Source organism: Nelumbo lutea, chromosome 3 (genome assembly GCF_056320005.1).
Source record: "Nelumbo lutea isolate HS-2025 chromosome 3, American lotus-T2T, whole genome shotgun sequence".
Lineage (NCBI taxonomy): Eukaryota > Viridiplantae > Streptophyta > Magnoliopsida > Proteales > Nelumbonaceae > Nelumbo > Nelumbo lutea.
This window is the reverse complement of record NC_142686.1, coordinates 46,595,089-46,615,632: the sequence shown is the minus strand read 5'-3', so window position 1 is coordinate 46,615,632 and position 20,544 is coordinate 46,595,089. Positions and strand designations below refer to the sequence as shown.

Here is a 20,544-nt window from a genome sequence, read left to right as displayed (position 1 = left end):
TATGAACAAAATGAATTGAAACTTAGTTATATGAAATTTGAACCTATGACATGATATTGAAAATATAATAATTATATCAACTTTACGATAGATATAATATAAAATTTAAATATAATAAACATATATACTTAAATCGAATTATATCGAATTAAATAGTGGTGGTCCTGGTGGATCATATTCTATCCAAAACTACTGTTTGCAGCCCAACAAAAAAGTTGGTTAATAAGTCCCAAATTCCCCAACTCCTAGCCTCCTAATGTTCTTGAGTTTCCTATTGGATTAAATCTTAATTCTCAAGGTTCTGTTTGTTTTAACATAAAATCAAGGTTCAAAATATCGATATCTTCATACAATATTGATAGCTTGGTTTTTTATTTTTTATTTTTTTTGTTTTTTTTTTCAAATCTAATTCAGAGAGACCAATTTAAGGTCCGTCCATCCCCTAAACCAATCGAAACCCTGATACACCCTAAGGACATATAGGGAACTCCCAATAAGATATATCCGATATAGTCCAATACATGTTATCGATACTTTGAACCTTATATAAAACGATCAAAAACATTTTTCTTAAGTTGAAATATTTAAACCATAATTTCCCCTTATACAATGAAATTTTTGTTTTTTTAATCATTTTCATAAACCAAATTAAAAAAAAAGGCAGAATACAAAATTGTTGATGCAAAATCTATGAAAGTTAATAATTGAAATATTTCCATCTTAAAATTATTCTATATGAACAAGTCAAAAACCGCCTTCCTGATGTGATTGATTTCTTTGGTTATACAGAAACCAAGTCTTCTCCTCAATTAAAAAGTTAAAAAAAAAAGCAATTAAGGCCCGCCATATTCTTCCTAATAGAAAGTTTTCTAGTCAACATTTTTTATAAACTTGCTTTTAAAAAATACGTTTTACACTTGAACACGGTTCCTTCTTATTAATTCAAAATGCTTGCTTATTAAGGTTGGTGAACTGTCTCCCTTGATCAGGTGGGTTACCGGTTACCACCCACCACTGACCAGATCTAAAACTGGTCCGACCGGGTCCTATCCAGACCCACTTAAGAAAACAACAAAGAATCCGTGATCCTCCTTACTAGACCCCATGCTCAGAAAAATCATCGCCCATCTGCCATCACGTCCTGGGCAACTCCTTTTTTTCTCTCTGTTTAGATCTTCCCACTATAACAAAAGATTCTAATCCAACAGTTGATGATACACGACAGTACTAGATGACAGCTAAGTCGAACCTCAGGTGCAGTTTTGCAGTCTCCTAATCATGCCACGTGTCTAAATTTTGTCCGGAGTCCGCACTTCTGGTTGTCTCTCCCTCCGGACAATCGGAAGGCCGGATTCACGGGATTCTTTTATTCTTACCTTCTTATATCTCGAGAAAGAAGATGATACTGTGGAACAAGTCCCAAACAAATACATTAGTGGGTCCAAATACTTATTCCAATCTAACGGTAGATTGGGATCACATGATTCCACGTCAGAAATAGTTGATTAACAGCATCATTTACACCCGTTGGATTGTGATCAAGAATAGGGAGGACAGCAATGTTTGGGTCCTCCTGTCCTGATGCAGAAGTCAAAAAAGTCAAACTTCTCTTTCTTCGTTCAACTTTACCGCCATACTGTGACGGCAAAGGCAAAGTAAACTCATCAACCATCGAAATTCGAAATTCTCTGAGGTCAACAATATCTTGGTCGTGTGCACTGATGTGGCAAATAGTGGGTCCCACGCGTCAGGAATCCCCGTGCGGACCCAAGGGACTGTGAGCTTTTAAAAACGCTAGTGGAGTGGGTGATATCTCTTTGTGTGGGCCCCACAGTAATAATAATTTCTCTGCTCCCGGAACTGCCCCTCCGATGGCCGTGTCCCCCCAGGCCTCAGCCTCAGCGGAGTAGTTTTCAGCGAATCCTCTCCGTCTCCCTCTCTGCTGCACCACCTCCTATTTTCCTCCGCTCTCTTTCTCTTCGTTAATGGCGAAACAGCAGACGCTTTACCAATCAGCTTTCAGAGTATCGAAAGCTAAAAGGAGGAAGCTTTCGGATTTTTAGCTCAGAGCAACTTTGAATTCGTCTGTTTCATGTATTTGACCTCTTTTCTACGGTTCCATTTTTCAAACCGGAATATTTGCTTGAAAAGGAAAGTTTTTTTTTTTACTTTGATTTCTATCTTTTAGTCGGGCTTTGATCTCATGCTCTAAAGTGGATACAGATTTTATTTGACTCGCGCTTTTTCAACATTCAGATTGTAAGAAATGGCGGTGTCAACTTTCAGAAGTGGATTTGTTTAGTTAACTTGGAATTTAAGTGGAAGGTTTTCTTTGTTTTTTTTTTTTGGAATTAGATCCCAGGGTTCTGACTTTTAATCCGTCTGGTTTGAGCCTAAATTACTGCTGATCTCAACCTTTTGTATTATTGTTTGGACTATAAAGCAGTAGGATTGGTTTCGTTTGAAGCTGGTTTTTAGAAAAGAATTAGAAGGAAAGAATATTTAGATTGCTTTGACTTTGATTCACCATTTTCTCGAATTTCTTTACAATTTTCATTTGAACTTGCGGCCTTTAAGGGATGGCTTTTCTTTGACTGTGTTAATGCGGCTATGAATGATGACTATTTCTGGTCTTGGCCTTAACAATGGAAACACCAACCCAGAAAGCCCTAGAAGAAACTATTTAAATTTCTCTGTTATAACTTTGCCGCCGTTGACTGGTTGGCTACGGCATTTTGCTTCATCTTGTAAATGGATTTGGTTTCTTTCCTGTTTGGTTGTTATGAGGATATAGTCATGTCTGGTTGTTTTCCGGTTAGTTCCTATGACACTAAAGCTGTTCCTTTTTCTATCACAGCATTCGGTGAGGTCAGGGATACTTAAGCAGCCAAAATTCAAGACTTATTTTGAGAGTCGGTTGCTTGGTTATTGTTGGAGAAATGGAGGAAAAGCCACAAGAGAACCGGAAGGAGCTTCTAAGAAAAATGCTCCCACCGGGTGCTTCTATCCCTGATGATGCAGCTGATCTCGATTACTCAATTGCCATGGAATATGAGGGTCCACCAGTCTCCTATGAAGTCCCTAGGATTGAACCCATAGATGTAAATAACCCAATAATTCCCACTGCATCAGTTAGCGAAGATCTCTCTGCATCACAAAGATTAGATAAATCTTCAGTCCCCCCTGTAATTGAACCAATTCCTTTGCCCATCTCTTGTATTGTGGGTGTTACAAGTTCCCCTGTTCAAAGCCCAAGGGTATCAGGAAGTTCGGAATCTGAAGTGTCTGTCTTGCAGAATCCTGATTCTTCATCTGCTTCTCCTTCAGCTTCACCAGGATCACCGAGTTCAGCTCATGAAACTCCAAGTAACCCTCCAAAGCAAGTAGTGAATGAAGTAAGGAGAGCTCCAATGGTCACTTTTAACACTATTGATAAATCTGAAAGGCTAGGCGTTGAGGATGAAAAGCCTATTTTTCCTCAATATGTAGGAGTTTCAAAGGAGAAAAAAAAGAAAAAAAGAGTTTGTTTCAGGTGTGGAAAAGGGAAGTGGGAAAGTAAAGAATCTTGTCTGGTTTGTGATGCTAGATACTGCAGTAATTGCGTGCTGAGGGCAATGGGTTCGATGCCTGAAGGACGCAAATGTGTTACTTGCATTGGTCAGCCAATAGATGAATCTAAGCGATTAAAACTGGGCAAGCGTTCAAGGGTATTATCTCGTCTTCTCAGTCCTTTGGAAGTCAAGCAGATCAGCAAAGCAGAGAAAGAATGTCCCGCAAATCAGCTAAGGCCAGAGCAGCTTATTGTGAATGGAGTACCCCTGAGGCCAGAAGAAATGGCAGAATTGCTTGGATGCCCGTTACCTCCAAGAAAATTGAAGCCCGGTAGATATTGGTATGACAAAGAGTCAGGTCTCTGGGGAAAGGTGAGGGCATATATAATGCATTCTCTTGAGTTCTCTTCTTTTTTGTCTTTGGATGTAAATGGGGCTTTCCTTATTAGAGTAAGTTGGATATTTTTTTATTGGTTATGTTAGAAATGCTGAGATCTTTTTGCTACTTGACAGGAGGGAGAAAAACCAGATCGTATCATTAGTTCAAACTTAAATTTCTCCGGGAAGCTCCGAGCTGATGCAAGTAATGGAACCACTCAAGTTTACATTAATGGACGAGAAATTACAAAAATAGAATTGAGGATGCTGAAGGTAGGCCTTCAATTACACACCAAAATCAAGCAAAATGGATCAGTTTTTTTTTTTTTTTTTTAACAGCAAAAGGATTTCATTAAAAATAAAGATTAAAGCTTAGTGCAGCTGTTGGAAAACTCCAACACCCTTCGGTAACAATTTTACAAGTTTGCCCAGAAAAGATTTGTCCTGTTAACTCCTTTTTTAGCTAGTACATCTGCTACCCCATTGGCAGTTCTTCTCACCCTACTGAAACGTGAATTTAATTGCTTTGCAATAACATCAATTTCCCTGAATGCATGTCTATATTTCCAAGGTGCTGCTTTGAGTTGCGTCCAATGAATTACTAGTTGTGAGTCACCCTCCACTTCCAAGTCTCTAAGACCAAGCTGAAGTGCCAAAATTTCTGCCTTAATTGAATACAAAACCACCAACAAACCTTGATGGTGTCTAATCACTCCCCTAATGCCTGCTCTTCCCGGGTTGCCAATAGAGCTACCATCAAAGTTCAGTTTCAGTTTATTTACAGCTGGGGGCTTCCAATCCATTCTCAATCGCACCACTTCAAAGCAGACTCCAATACTGTCATTAACTGAAAATCCTGTGAACAGCTCCAGTGTTTTTACCCAGTGTGCAACGCTCACTAAGCTCCCAAAAGTTCCTCCTTAGGCCTGCTTTTCTCATTGAAGATTCTATTGTTCCTTTCTTCCCATACAGTCCAAACCAATGCAGCTCTTACTGTCCTCCACAAGATTTTCCCTCTCTTTTCCTAAACAGAAGTCACAAAATTCCAACTTAATACTGACTAGGATGTAAAAGCAATTGACACTACCAATAAAATGGCTAAAATTCTTCCAAAACACAGTGGACTTACAAGATCTTAGATCTTGGTATCATTGGGCACAACTCAATTACACACCAAAATCAAGCAAAATGAATTAGTACTTAAAATAGCCCTAAACAGAAGTCACAAGGTTCCAACTTAATATTGAAGAAAACCTTGTGGGGCCCACTAGAAGATAAGAAACTTTTTTTTTTTTTGAGAAAAGGTAAAGTATGATTGTATTAATAATAGGTCCTGTGTACATTGAGTAGCTGTACAAAAGAAGGACCTCAAAAGAAGGCCATCCTCAAAAAAATATAATCAGAAATACTACCTTTAAAAACAATGTATACACATCCAACTTTTTAAAACCTCTATTGCCAAGTTAATGACCTCCACTTCAGTAGAAGATTTTTTTCAAAAATCCTATTGTTCCTTTCTGACCACACAGCCCACAGCACTGCCAAAGGGATGGAATTCCAGCATGATTTTCCTTTTTTAGACATCCCCTGAATATGCCATTCCTCAAACAGAGCTCTGAGGCTGGCATACACCAACTTAGATTCAGAACCTCCAATCTGAAGAAGTGAGACCAAACTGCAGAACTAAACTTGCAGTGAAGGAAGAGGTGCCTGGATGATTCTATATGCTCATTGCAAAAACAGCACCTCCAATCGGCAAAAAGAAACCTTTTCTTCAGCAGCATTTCTTTGGACAAACACCTGTCCAGAACTGTCACCCATACAAAAAACTTGACTTTTGGAGAAGCCAAACTCCCCCAAATTGCCTGACTAGGAAAAGGGGCTTCAGACCTCCCCACTACAAAATTGTAGAAAGATTTGACTGAGTATTCTCCTGATTTTGACCATTTCCAAACTCTTGAGCCTTGCATCTGGACATTTAGTTGTTGGTCTTGTAACAGATAAAGAAACTCTGCCACCTGCTGAATTTCCCAGTCATTAAAACTTCTCCTAAAGGGAGGAACCCAAACTAGTCTGCCTTCCTGAAGCAAGAAAGAATCAGCCAGTAAAGCCTCCTTATCTACAGCCATATTATTCAAGGCCGGGAACAACTCTTTTAGAGTGCAGTCACCAGCCCACTGGTCTAATCAGAACCTAGTTTTTCTTCCATTTCCCACTTTAAATTTGATGCACCTACTGAACTGCCTATAAGCCTTACAAATCCCTTTCCCACACCCCACAACCGTTAGTACCAAGGGGAATAACAGCATCCCACCCATTGTTCCTTGAGCCATATTTCTCCTCAATCACCTTCCTCCACAGTTTGTTTGGTTCCATTGAGAACCTTCACAACCAGCATCCCACCCTGTGGACTTTGCTAAACCATCAGCTAAGCAGTTGCCCGACCTGAGTCAACTTGTATTTGGTTCCTATTTCCAATGATAGCCTTGTCATTTCCCTCATCATGTATCTGTGTCTCCATGATCCTGCTTTATTGTTCCTACTCCATGCAGTAATCACTTCGAGTCCCCTTCTATAATTGAGGGTTCTACCAGCCATAGACCATGCGATACTGCCCTGTTAGAGTCACCTTCCCCTTTGACTACCTTTGCATCCTTGACATTTGAAGGGTTAGGATGAAAGGAAAAGTGAAATGGGATGTATGGGAATGGAAGTGGGTCAGATTTGGCTTTAGGGGTGAAATCGGGCATAGTAGTTTCATTTTCAGATCTAATATTTTAAAGTTCATAGGAGTGGGTAGAATTTGGGAAAATGAGAGTTAGAGGTGGGATTTCATCAAAGAGCTAAGGCAGGGCATGGCAAACACTTTATAAATGTATGTGTCTGGGGAAATTTTGATTTGTCTCAAGGTATTTATAGCTTTCTACATGGGGAAACAGTGTAATTGTTTTATGTTGTCAGTTCAAAATGTCAGAGTTGTCTTCAGTTAACAACAGAAATCAGCAAGCAACAACTACTGTAGTTTCAAAATCATTAGCAAATGGAGAAGGGAAGAGAGTGAGCAACCTAGGGAGAAATTGGGCATAGTGGTTTCATTTTCAGATTTTAACATTTTAAAGTTCCTACAGATTTAACATCTTTTGAGGAAATGAGGCAGCAGTTATTCTGGGCTCTATTGTAAATTAGTTTTTGGACATTTGTATTCCCGGGTGGATAGATCCCCAAGCTGTTGTAACTTTTACCTCCCATTAATAAACTAATCATTTTTTGCTGATAAAAAGAAAGGGAAGAGAGCGAGCAACCTAGGGAGAATTCCTAGATATTGGTGCATCAATGTTCTTATACTCTTGGTGTATCAATGTTCTCAAACAAAATTTCTCTGTTGCATACAGCTGGATTTTTGACAGACTAGTGATTTAAAAGGTGCGCCTGAGCCCAGGCATGTGCCTTTTGAAAATTTGACACTTATTTTGCTTTTTTTTTTGTGTCTAGCGGCTGGGTTGGGGGGCTCCACCCCCGGACCCTCGTGCCACGCCCCTCGAGACAAGCCCAAACAAGTCCACATTAGGTCTTAAATTCTTAGTTCTCACACAAAAAATAATGATTACCCCCTATTTGGTAATGTTGTTCATTCATTCATCCTAATAAAATATCTTCTTAAAAAGCAATTAAAACTATAAAATCATTATTTTTGTGTGAGAACTAAGAATTTAAGACCTAACGTGGACTTGTTTGGGCTTGCCTCGAGGGGCGTGGCACAAAGGCAGCTCGTAGAATCAGGAATGTAATATGTTTTACATCACATTAGCTACTTGAAGTAATGCAATCGAGAAAAAAAGAGATTGTGGATTTTATATGTTTGATTTTATTTTTAAATTCTCATTTGAATATGCTTTACATGTTATATTATGTATTTTAATTTTGGATAATAGGTTTTAAAAACATTTATTTTAAAATTTAAGTTTATATTTTTATTAATATTATGTTTAATATTTTTTTGATATTTTTGGCTTTTTTATTTTTTAGCTTTTTTTTTAATTTTTTGTACCTTGCTTAAAAAGGTGTGCACCTCGCCTTGCGCCTCAGGCGCAAATTGACCCCTGCGCCTTGCGCTTTTAAAACACTATGACAAACATCTATGAGCTTGTTTGATGGTCTAATAATTTTTCTGCATAAGGCTTAGAGGAGTGCACTTCTAACTTGAATTGCTACAATCAATTTTTCAGAGGAATCCTTTTTTTATTTGTTATCATTTTTTTAAAATAAAATTTGTTGGTTTTCCAGAGTCATATCCACTAGGGAATGTATCAATTTGGCATTTATATTTCCAAAGTTTTTGCATTAAGAATCTGGTCCTTCTGCATATCTTAAAATTTACGATATTCTGGAAACTCTTTTAAGGATAAGTATAACCATCTCTAGAGTTACTCACACACACCACTTTGATGTTTATGTGTATCAATTCGGCATTTATATTTCCAAAGTTGAATTCTTCCTGAAAGAGAGATTGATCAGAGTACATAATATTTTCAGTTGGCAAAGGTACAATGTCCACGTGATACACATTTCTGGGTCTATGATGATGGGCGTTATGAGGAGGAAGGTCAGAACAATATCAGGGGAAACATCTGGGAAAAGGTACATAGTAGAAACTTCTAGCCTCTTTCCCGTGCCAGTAGTTATCCTTGGAAGTCTTTCTAAAAAAGTTACTTTCTCTTTGCTAGACAGGTATCAACACGGCTTGTCTGTTCTTTATTCTCATTGCCTGTTCCCCACAGTCAGCTCCACGTGCCAAAGGATGAAGCTAGCAATTATTCTGCTGTGCCAGAGTACCTAGAGCCAAAAAGAATCCAGAAGCTTCTGTTGCTAGGGCTTCCAGGCTCTGGAACCAGCACCATCTTCAAGCAGGTAAGATACTATTGTGAGTGCTATGGATGATTTATGTTTTCTTAAAAGTTGATTCTCACTGTAGTCTTGTGAAATGTTGCCTAAGTCCATATGCAAAACTAAATGGTTTCTGCAGGTTTTTAATAGAAATCTTCATTTTCTTAATACTGTAATACTGGTATTGCAGAACACTATTTTAGATCTCCTAGGGAATCCTGTGTGTATCATATATACATCAATGCAATTTCTTTGTTACAGAGGAGTGCTTGTTATTGTTCCACTTGTTTTTCTATTTATTTATATACTATTTATTATCTACGATATTGTGAGTGTTGGTTCTCACTGCATATTGGTTAATTTTGTTTGAGTTTCTTCCATGATCCAGAAAACATAATTCATGAAATGCATGGACTTAGTTGGATTTTTCCTGTATTGGGTTACATTATGATTCTAGTTAACTTATGTTGGGAATCACTTCATACCATCTTTCCTTACAGAACTAATGAGAATCACTTCATACCATCTTTCCTTACAGAACTGATCTCCCAATATTCATATTCCGCTTTGCATTCACTACGGAAGTCCTGGTTAGTAGCATGAGACCTGAAGACCTACTGTTGAATATATTATGCTAATCACAATATGCCAATATATTTATATAAACTACATAAATATATAAAGTAAATGGTAAGAATTGTAGAAAAAAATTAAAATAAGAGAAAAGAGATTGTCTTGGCATCTTGGCTGGTATGAGAAACCAAAACTACCCCTACTTTTTGGCTTATTTTCCCTGTAACAATGGCATTAACACCCAAACAGGTTGGTTTGTCAATATTCTCCCAACCTGACCCCTACAAGGCCAGCACTTTTAAAACCAGATCCAACCCTACTCTGTTTAACACAATACCAAACTTGTCCCAGTAGGGTGGAGCAGGGTGGATGGTCACCCATTTAATCCAACTTCTTGCTATCCTAAATATATTCCTTGTGCAACTGTTGATTATATTAGTTGTAAACTCAAAACAGCAATAAATCCTGTATATTGGCAGTAGAAAAATAAAATAATGAAGAAAGATGATCTGAAATCAGAGAAGAGAAGAGAAGAGAAGAGAAAGAGGTTGGAAGAAAGCAATCGTAAGGCTTCTCATTTATGCTCCAATCACTTCTGTTATTCTTTATAATTTACAATAATAAAATGACTAACATGCCGCTTAACTGACTGCAGCAATAAGAAAAGATAAAAGATAAATAAGAATATGGCCCAATGGTCCCATTACACAATCAGCCCATAAACTAAATAAAAATAACAATAAAGCTATAGGCCCATATTCAACAATATTTGTTAATAATGTCTGCATTTTGACCCTTTCTGAATTCATGACAGTATTGTATGAACTCTCCTAAACAAACCCCCCACGAGATGGTATGCAGTATTTGGCTCCAAAATGATTTCCACATTTACCCAGTCCAACACATCTCCATTGTTTAAAGGTATCACTAGTTTGGAGCAGAGTCACCCAACTAATACCAGTCAAACACAAAAAGAAACTTTTCAATCTGTTCTTTTATAGGAAGTTGCTTCCTGTCTCCATTTATCTCTGAACTTGTGCCTTCATCATAGAAGTCGTGTTCTTTTTGTTAAATTATTCCACCTTTGCTAATTTGGTTCCAATGTCAACATCATGATTGTTATCTCTCACTAAACAGGCAAAGATTTTATATGGAAGCAATTTCACTCTAGAGGAAAGACAGGAAATTAAGCTAATGATTCAGAGCAACATGTACAAATATCTCAGTATTTTACTCGAGGCACGAGAACGTTTTGAGGAGGAGGCCTTGCCTAAGATGAAAACATTACCATCACTTGATCAACACGCTTCAGCAGGTATTATTCATTAAGGATTTGGGTTCCTTTCCTCTTATCTTGTGGTTTGTTCTTTTTTGGGGCCTCCATTCTAAAATACTTTCTTGTAGTTCAAGTAGTATTTCTTGTGCTTGTTCGAGAACATGGTTTTCCAATATCTATTAGGAATTCCATGTTAGAATGTAAGTTGAGATTTGGCCAATGAATTCTTGTTATAAAATTAATAAAGTTTCGGTTACTGATCAAAAAAAGGGGCCATTACTAGGTGTAATGGTACAATATCGGGCTGGCATATATGAGAACAAGGGTTTGAGTCTGAGGGCAGTTCATCACTGTGAAAGATAAGATAAATTTATGCAAATTAGGTAAGAATGGTAACCATTTGTTATGCAAGCATGGAAACAGGAAAATGTCCCATGGAGAAAGAAATTAATTTTCTCTCAACAACTTATCGAGTATCAATTTCATAAATTGAGTGTTTTAGTTTTGGTTAATTTGAGTTTTTTTTTTTTTTTTGTTAACAGTTGCAACTTTATTGATTATTGAAAAAATGCTATGTACAATTATTTTGTTCAACTAGACTAATCTATCCAACCCCAAATGAACATCACTATGGTATATTTCCTCAATACAATTCACCCTTGATTTTTCCATTGAATCTTCCATGTTATTTGTTATTCTTTGCACCCAATTGAAATTTATAAATCAGTTCTGTAGCTAACTTCCTTATCTCCGAAGTGGAGTGTCTGTACTCTGTAGTGCCAAGAAACTTGCTTATTTCCCCTCAGCAGCCTACTACAACCAGCATCTGGGAGTCTCCCTCAATAATAAAATCCTCATAACCCATGGGTACATCAAGAATGTTGTCCCTGAAGAAAGAAAATGTATCTGCTTTCATTGGTTTTTTAGAATATAACCAAAAGGATTTCCCCAATAAACACCCATCAAAGTTAAGATTAATGGTGTTTCCACTATTGTACCATACCTTGCAACACATTGTCTCTATTTGCAAGGAGGGCAGATATTAAAATTTTGTTACTTATCATTGCTAAGACTATTGGGTTTTAGTTTTCTTAGAGTTGATGATTGCACCTGAGAAATCCTGTTTTTGAAATTGAATCACTACAGTTAACAACATGCAGTTCCTATATTGCCCATTTAGATTGAAATTGAAGAGATTCCTGACTAATTTGATTTCACATTTATTTCAGGTGAAGGAGATGGATCTAATGAAACTAATCAATGTATCTATTCTATCAATCCAAGATTGAAGCATTTTTCTAACTGGCTTTTAGACATCATAGCCATGGGAGACTTGGATGCATTCTTCCCTGCAGCAACACGTGAATATGCACCATTGGTTGAAGAAGTGTGGAAAGATCCTGCCATACAGGAAACATATAAGAGGAAAAATGAGTTTCTTTTTCTACCAGATGTTGCTGAATATTTCTTAAGCCGGGTGCCTATTTAATATCCTTTATAATTAACTCTTTCATCATATTTTCTGATGATATACTTGAATATGTTATGCTAATGGGCAACTCAGCAGTCTATTTATACTTCCAGGTTTTCTATATATGTTTTTTTCTTACCAACTCAGTGAAATCTTAGATTTTAACTAAAGAACGCCATTATTATTAATGAGTCACCCTTCTTCCCTACCACTAATATGAATGTACAATGCAACATGGGTGCATGTGCCTTCTTTCTTTTTCCTCTTTATTTGGATGGGGGTAAGAAATAAGTAACTAATTCCTTTTTGTGACCTGAATAAGGCAGAAAACTATCCAACAAATGAAGATGACACTCACATGATTACAGTTTCCAATCAAGTTAATTTTTCACATAGGAGATCGCCATAGTGATGGAATCCAGAAACTGGAAGATGGGGAAATTTACACGGGAGAGGATAAAGATTGATAAGTGTTCTGCTTTATTCTTGTTCATCTTTCATAAAAAGTGATGCAAAGTTAACAATGTGGTTATTGGTACATTTTAGCTATCTAGAAACCAAAACTAGAATTGGTGGACCTTGGGATTACATGGGACATATGTTTTCTCTATTTATTTATTTATTTTTTTTTTTTTTGGGGGGGGGGGGGTGGAGGTGCACTTTTCCATTTCTATTTTATGTACAAGTAGGAGCGTGGATGATGGATTCAAATGGGATCAGAATCATCATACAGACATTTTTATGAAAGAAATTCCAAAAGAAATCTGTACCACTCTGCTTTGAAAACATGTGGATTAGGCATCCAAGTTTTATGAATAAAGTTGAAGAATCTCCCTTGAGGTGCATGGATGTGTGAATTTTTTCTTCAAGAGGAAACTAGTGATGTTGAAGATGAAATTAAAAGAGATGAATGGGAATGTGTTTTGGCAAGTGAAGGACTGAAAGAAACTATTGGTTATGGTGTTAGAAATTGACTCCTTGGAAAGCAAAGAAGGGATTTGGAAGCAGGAAATCACATGTTAGAAGAGTGGTCATGATGCATAAAGAAATTCTGAAGTTATTTAAAATGGTGCAAGAGGAGATTGAGTTGCTTAGGTTGGATGGGGAGGATGCTAGTTGGATGGATGATCAAATTGAAGAAGTAAATATCTGGAAAAAAAATTATATCCATGAAAGGAAGAAAGGTTTCTCGGTAAATGGCTTTGCTTGAGCATTGTATGAATCTTGCAAGCAAATAAACAAATAAAAGGAAAAAGGAAAATAGTTATAGAAGGGGTTATGATGAAATTCATGAAGGTTCTTTAAATAGTACATCCAATTCTAATTCAACTTTTGTCTCTTTGATACCAGAAAATGAGGGTTGAAGGGTTAAGGATTTATTTATTTATTTATTTATTTATTTTTACGAATGGTTAAGGAATTTTATACCAATAAGTTTGCTTATTGACTGAAGCTAAGGATTAAATGGAAGATAAGTTTATGGACAAATACCTTGAGAACAAGAGGTTTTCAAATAAGTAGGACTGAAACTTAGGATTGGAGACCAAGAGGTAACTCAATTGACCTCTTCCATTATTTCCTTTTTTTTGGATATTTAACAGTAGCAGTATGCTATCTTCCTTAAAGGAAGCTCCCTTTTTTGTCCAGGCTAGATGGCAGGGGTAATACATACAAACAGCATAAATGTGACCATACAATAATGCAGAAAATCAGTACTTTAGAATTAAAATTGCACTCCAGGCCCTGGCATTCCCCAAATACATCCTTATTTTGGTTCAATAATTCATAACAAGGGAGAGATTGAAGATGCCGCCCATAGTATTAGAGAAGGATGGGCAAAATGGAGGGGTGCATTTGAAGTCTTATGTGATAAGAGAATGCCACTCAGTCTAAAGAGGAAATTTCTATAAAAGGATTGTAAGGCCAGCAATGTTGTATGGAACAGAGTGTTGGGCTGTCCAAAAAATAAGTGTGGTAGAAATGCCATTGTGGAAATGGATGAGTAGAAACTAGAAAGGATAGGGTCAGAAATGAAGTCAATTGAAGGAACCTAGGAGTAGCTCCAATAGGCAATAAAATGAGAAAATTAGACTAAGATGGTTGGTCACATGCAGAGACCATCTACATCACCTGTAAGAAGAAGTTATCTGTTACAAGTTGAAGGGGCTGGAAGAGCTGGTAGAAAACTGAAAAGGGCATGGGTTGAGGTAGTAAGAAATGATTTAAATGCTCATAATTTAACAAAGGATATGGCACCAAACAGAACAGAATGATGAAACAGGTTCAAATAGCTGACCCCATATAGTTGGGACAAGGAATAGATGGTGATGATTATGGAGTCTGCTTATTGGCACAAGTCAGAGATTTTAGCAGACTGTCTCAAGGAGAAGATTGAAAAGATTTTTGGTCCATATCAGGGACCATTTCTGAAGGGGAACAGATTTTAGATGGTGTTATTATTGATACTGGATGCATAGGTTCAAAGTTAAGAGAGGAGCTGTCCTTTTTCATTTTGTGGAAGGTTTCTTGTTTACATATTTCGATATTATGAAGGATTCTTAGTGTTTTCTTTCAAAGATTGGTAATGGAGAGCAGATGCCGATCAAGAAACAATGGAGAGCATATCAGATTCTGGAAGGAAGATTTACATGCTATGCAAAAAATTTTGTTATGTTTACAAAAGGTTGTATTGTACGAGCTTTGCACTTAGGAGCCATTACTTGGTGTAAAGTAAAAACTCGGGCTAGCAAGCATGAAAATGCAGGTTTGAGTCTGAGAGCAGCCACTTTGTGCAAAAATGCAAAACATTGGGTGATGGACCAAAATGGGAACTTATTTTTCTTTCTTTCTTTCTTCTTTCTTTTTCAGCCTTTCAGGAAAATAATTATAGGAGCTGCTTAAAATTCAAGTGGAATGGCCTCCAAAAGTGGAGATATTAATACCCATTAATACTCAAGAACATCCTAATTATAGACCACTCCAAAGTGGAAAATTTTTTAGCAAAGGTAAATTATTTGTTAGTATGGTATATAGGGGGCTTGAACCATCTGAGCACCCCCCCACCCCCCACCCACCACCACAAATATAATATATATATATATATATATATATATATATACAATGAATGACTGTACAACATGTAACATTGAGTCTATCAAAAACACAACAAAAATACAGTCTCCCCTTTCTTAGCCCAATAAAGTATTATCTAAGAAAAGTTCATGAGAAACATTATTCACTAATAACCATCATGGTTTGCAATATTGAGCACCCCCCCAAAAAAAAAATAAAATAAAATAAAATCTATACAACGAATGACTGTACAACATGTAACATTGCGTCTATCAAAAAATACAAAACAATAATAGACTATAAATTTATGGTTTAAAATTTTAGAATGTGATTAGAAACTTCCCCATATTTTGTTAAAATCATCATAATTTCTTTAAAATGTTTTTATCAATAATTTCTTAAAAATGTTTTTATCAATAATTTCTTAAAAATCTTTTCCTAAAAGAACAATTGGAAATTTGGTGATTGGATGATTGACTTACTATTTTGATACAATTCACTTACTAAGTCGCTATAATTCAAAAGAGAAAGGAAAAAGGCACACAACTACAAAAGACAATTCTCAATTTAATCAAAATGTATAGTAGCAAAGAAGACAAAAGTCAAAATGGAAAGTAGAAACAGGTGAATGAAGAGAAGATGACTAAAAGACTAAAAGGAAGACAGAGAGAAAGATACCTATTTGAGTCTCTTAATCTACTCTTATTTGATTTATATAGTTTTTTGTTACGGTTTTTAAGCCTTAAATGTGCAATTATGCTTCTCAATTCTTTGAAGGCTTATTAACTAACTCTGTGGTTATAGAAAATTTCCCTGATTTTTTAGGCTTTTCAAAATTAACTTAGTGAGATTTGTGGAAAACCCCTGAAATTTCCCCATCTCTACATAGCGAAATGTTCGTTGACATCAAAATTGCAAACCATGATAACCATGACAAAGCCATGGCTATACATTTTCTTAGAATTTTATACTCTCAGTAAACTTCATTCTTGAAGATCCCGAGTTTTGTTCCATCCAGAGTGTCCAGATTGTGGGAAGACCCAACTCAAACTAAGTGTGCACCAAGGAAAAGACCCCAATATGGCTGCACTTGGACAATGAATAAATAAAGTCAGCTAATTTTGGCTGATAGTTACAAAAAGAACATTCCAAAGATGGGATGTTCATACCCTTCGTGATGAGTTTATCTTTTGTCAAAACACTTGTTTAAGGTGCAGACCAAACCATAAAAGCAATCTTTGATGGAACTCCTGCCTTCCATACCACTTTTGAGGGCAAATTGGGTTCCTCCAAACTGTTAAAATAAGCCATACACAACTTAACTGAGAATATACATGAATTCTCCCATCCCCATGCTCTTGCATCAAGAATAACAGTATTATTCAGTGTGTACTGTTTGTATTTTCCCCAGCAGCAGCCAGCAATGCAACCTCAAAAATCTCCCAATCTTGGAAATTTCTTCCGAACTTTACTCCAAATAACAGACTTGTTCAAGACTTCATAACATCCCTTACATACACCTCCTTGTCACTTGCCATTTCAAATGGATTTAGGAATAGGCCTTTGAGGGGACTTTCATCACACTAAGAGTCCAGGCAAAACTTTAGCTTGGACCCACAACCTGTTTTTCATCTCAGTGCCATCCCTGAAGCTCCTGAGTATAGCCTCTCCTGGCTTTCCACACTGAGCACCCTTGAGTCTGAGTATCAAAGCTATAGCCCCAGCCTTCATTACATAACCCATACTTCTCAGTTATTAGAATCCAACTCTAATGTTCTGAGATAAACCACCATAACCATTTCATAAGTAGAACCCGGTTCATCATTTAACTTTATAAACCCAAGACCCCCCTTTTTCTTTGGCTTACACAGAGACTCCAACTTGCACTGTGGATCTTCGTATCCACTTTCTATCCACTCTAGAAATAATCCTGTTGCAAGTTCTCTAGTTTACTTGTTACTTTGCCAAAAGTTAAGAACCATATCCAGTCTACCCCTCCCAAGGCCCCCAGATATCTGGGATGGCAAGACCAAGATTGGGTAATGGCCTTCTACTTGTTTGTTGTTACTTTGGCAGGTTTTGGTAATAAAGACATGTAGTATGTTCAAAGATTGGATAGTGCACTCTTTATGCGAGTCATCCTCCCTCACTTTGACAATTGAAGCAAACAAACCTCTTTATCCCTTCCTTGATTGTGAAACTCTCACCAATCCCCCCTATTCTGCCCTTCATATCATCCTTGTTAAAGCTTCCACCACACAAATGAATAAAAGTGGGATTAGGGGATGCCCTTGTCTAAGCGCCTATTATTTTCCCTAGTGGATTGGTGGGTTTCATCTCAGCTTCATGAGGTGCCACAATTCTGATAACCTTTTCCTTTGAAACATATGTTTTTATGCAGTGTTCTGCAGACTTGAGAACGGTAGGGGGCTTGAAGGCGTGGATCATCTGATATGTAAAATTTTCATGGTGCTTAAAGAATTTGAGGAAATGAAAATATTGGCTTTCAGTAGGAATGGGAGAGGCATTGATTCATGTACTTTTCTAATTCTCTATTAGTGGTTGGAGGAGACACACCCCTTTTTATATATGATTTTCATCTTTTATTGGATCAATTTTGTATGATTTTCAATTTTTCATCTTCATCAACATCATCTAAGCCTTGTCCCATTTATATAGGGATCAGTTACATGAATCCTGTCCCGCCATCTTGTCAAATACCATATTCATTGTTAAATTATGGGTCCTTGAATCATTCCTCACTACTTCACCCTATGTCCTTTTTGGCTCTTAAATCATTTTCAGCCCATGATTTTCATCTTTATCATTTGATGAAAATTCTCCAGGTACAATAATAGTTATATAAAATAAGATGCATTTGGCATTTCATTAATCATAGAGATGTATGATATTACTAACTCTTGCTGTTGCACTTGGTCTATAGGTATATTCAAGAGGTTATACTGAATAATTAATTGACTTGGTCTTAATTCTCTCAGGCTGTTGAGGTGTCAAGCAATGAATATGAACCAGATGATAGAGACATCCTGTATGCTGAAGGAGTCACCCAAGGCAATGGTTTGGCTTCCATTGAATTCTCCCTCGATGATCGTAGCCCAATGTCTGAAACCTACACAGACAATCCAGAAGCTCCTCCTCAGCCTCTCACCAAGTAAACAACTTTTTCTCCATCGCCAGTGATTGTCAATGGCACTGAAGAAAAGGCAGTTGGTTTTGTCACGGATTTGTCCACTAAGAAACACTTTGAACCCTAACACCTCATCCATGTGGCACACATGCAGATACCATGGACCCTTCATATTCTCCACATAAGACCATCATACGTACTTTCACATCCTTGGGGCCTCTCATATGAGTTGTCTTAGTCCAGAAGTTACATTTACCAAATTCATAGCAGATTTTTAAGGGGTAGGACGCTATGTGGTAAATATCTGGACTGTTTGAAGTTGATAAACAAGGCCCGACATGAAAGTGGAATCAGACTGTGAAAACCAGGAACTGGTGGCCTTTTTGGGTGACAGTTAAATGATGGTTTTTGGCAGGTTGGATGGGAAAACTGCCCGGTTAACTGGTAAAACCAGGACCCGGAGAGCATTTAGGCTGTGTTTGATTTGAAGGAAAAGGTAGGGAAAGGTAGGAAAACCCAAACAAGCTTTGTATAGCTTCCCCTACCTTTCCCTTCCTTTCCCTACCTTTTCCTTCAAACCAAACACAGCCTTAGGTTTTTACTCCCATCCAACCAACCATCCTTTAGCCTATTATCTTTCTGACCCTTATCCCTAACCCTGCAGCATCCTTGTCAGTAGTAGAAAACATACTGTCTTGTTGTAGCCTGTAGGTGGTGCTATCTACTAATCACCATCTGATTTTAAATTGGATCTAGTAGTTCTTAACTTCAATACAATTTACCTTGTTCTCTTTTTGATTTTCCAGATACCAGCTGATTAGGATAAATGCCAAGGGGATGAGTGAAGGGTGCAAGTGGGTGGAAATGTTCGAGGACGTTCGTGCAGTAGTCTTCTGTGTGGCCCTAAGCGACTATGACCAAGTGTGGATTACACCTGAAAACAGTGGCAGTGGACCCCTCGTGCAGAATAAGATGATGCAATGCAAGGAGCTCTTTGAGACCATGGTCAAGCATCCCTGCTTTAGAGATACACCTTTTGTTCTGATTCTGAACAAATATGATTTATTTGAAGACAAAGTAAATAGGGTGCCATTGAGTGTTTGTGAGTGGTTAAGTGATTTCAGCCCAGTGCGGCCACACAACAATAATCAATCACTGGCCAATCAGGCATACTATTACATTGCAATGAAGTTCAAGGATCTATACTTGTCACTCACTGACCGTAAGCTATTTGTGTGGCAAGCAAAGGCCAGGGACCGCGTTACCATTGATGAGGCATTCAAGTACATAAGGGAGGTGCTGAAGTGGGATGAGGAGAGAGATGAGAACTACTATGGTGCTGGGGAGGACTCATTTTACAGTACAGACATGAGCTCATCACCATTTATAAGACAGGAATAAAGGTGAGTATATTTATGCTCATACTTGCATGGGCATTACAACAAAAAGTGTTTTGTTCTGGTATCTATCGACTGGAATGTTCTTATATGTTTATTTATATTCTTTATTTAATAAAATAGATGGGTTAAGGTGTTAAGGGTCATTTGACTCATTACTGGATCTCCTCCACCTCTAGCAACCAGGCTGCTCAGATAGAGGACCAATCAACAGATGAGAAAGGATAAGTGTCTGTCAATTTGGAATCTTTTTATATAAAACCCAATCAAATAAAGCCTGACCATCATTAACTTGTATTCTTGGATCATTATTCAAAGAAACAGATAACCTGAGAAAAAAAAATATAGAAACCAATAAAGAGGAAGAAAGGAAACGAAAATAAAATAAGGAAGCAATGATAGAAAGAGCAGGATTTAGTGAAACAATTTTCCTCGAGAATTTGTTTTATAATTTTGGAGAATGATGGGATAGAGATGAAAATTTTTGGAGGATATTCTTCACGATGCATTTAAGTTTAAATTAGAAGTATTTGTTTTATTTGGAGAAGAGGATGATATTTTCCTCGATAATTTATTTTCTTCATTTTAATTGCAAAGATCTTGTGGATACATACAGCAGGGCTTTAAATGAATTGGATTTAATTCAATTTGTTTAACTTGCATTCCAATATCCGTTTGGCCATGATATAGATAGATAATAATAATAATAAGGGTATATGACTTAACATACCTTCAATTTTCATAAATTGACTTAAATATACCCTGAGATTTAGAAATGGACTTAAAGATACGTT

The 20,544-nt window shown here is 37.1% G+C and overlaps 1 protein-coding gene across 3 annotated transcripts; it reads left to right on the top strand.

Moving 5' to 3' along the window:
• Positions 1–1,819: 1,819 nt before the first annotated feature.
• Positions 1,820–19,896, top strand: LOC148864723 (extra-large guanine nucleotide-binding protein 3-like). 3 transcript variants are annotated; one of them, XM_088978927.1, is made up of 9 exons: positions 1,820–2,083; positions 2,858–3,923; positions 4,065–4,202; positions 8,463–8,567; positions 8,658–8,837; positions 10,524–10,701; positions 11,892–12,139; positions 18,205–18,377; positions 19,160–19,896. In XM_088978927.1, the coding sequence occupies exons 2-9, from the start codon at positions 2,940–2,942 to the stop codon at positions 19,752–19,754; spliced, it is 2,601 nt and encodes an 866-aa protein (XP_088835053.1). In that variant the 5' UTR covers positions 1,820–2,083; positions 2,858–2,939; the 3' UTR covers positions 19,755–19,896. The 3 variants fall into 3 exon arrangements, with proteins under 3 accessions (XP_088835053.1, XP_088835052.1, XP_088835054.1); XM_088978926.1 differs by having other exon boundaries at positions 1,827–2,094; XM_088978928.1 differs by lacking the exon at positions 1,820–2,083 and adding an exon at positions 2,216–2,325.
• Positions 19,897–20,544: the final 648 nt, after the last annotated feature.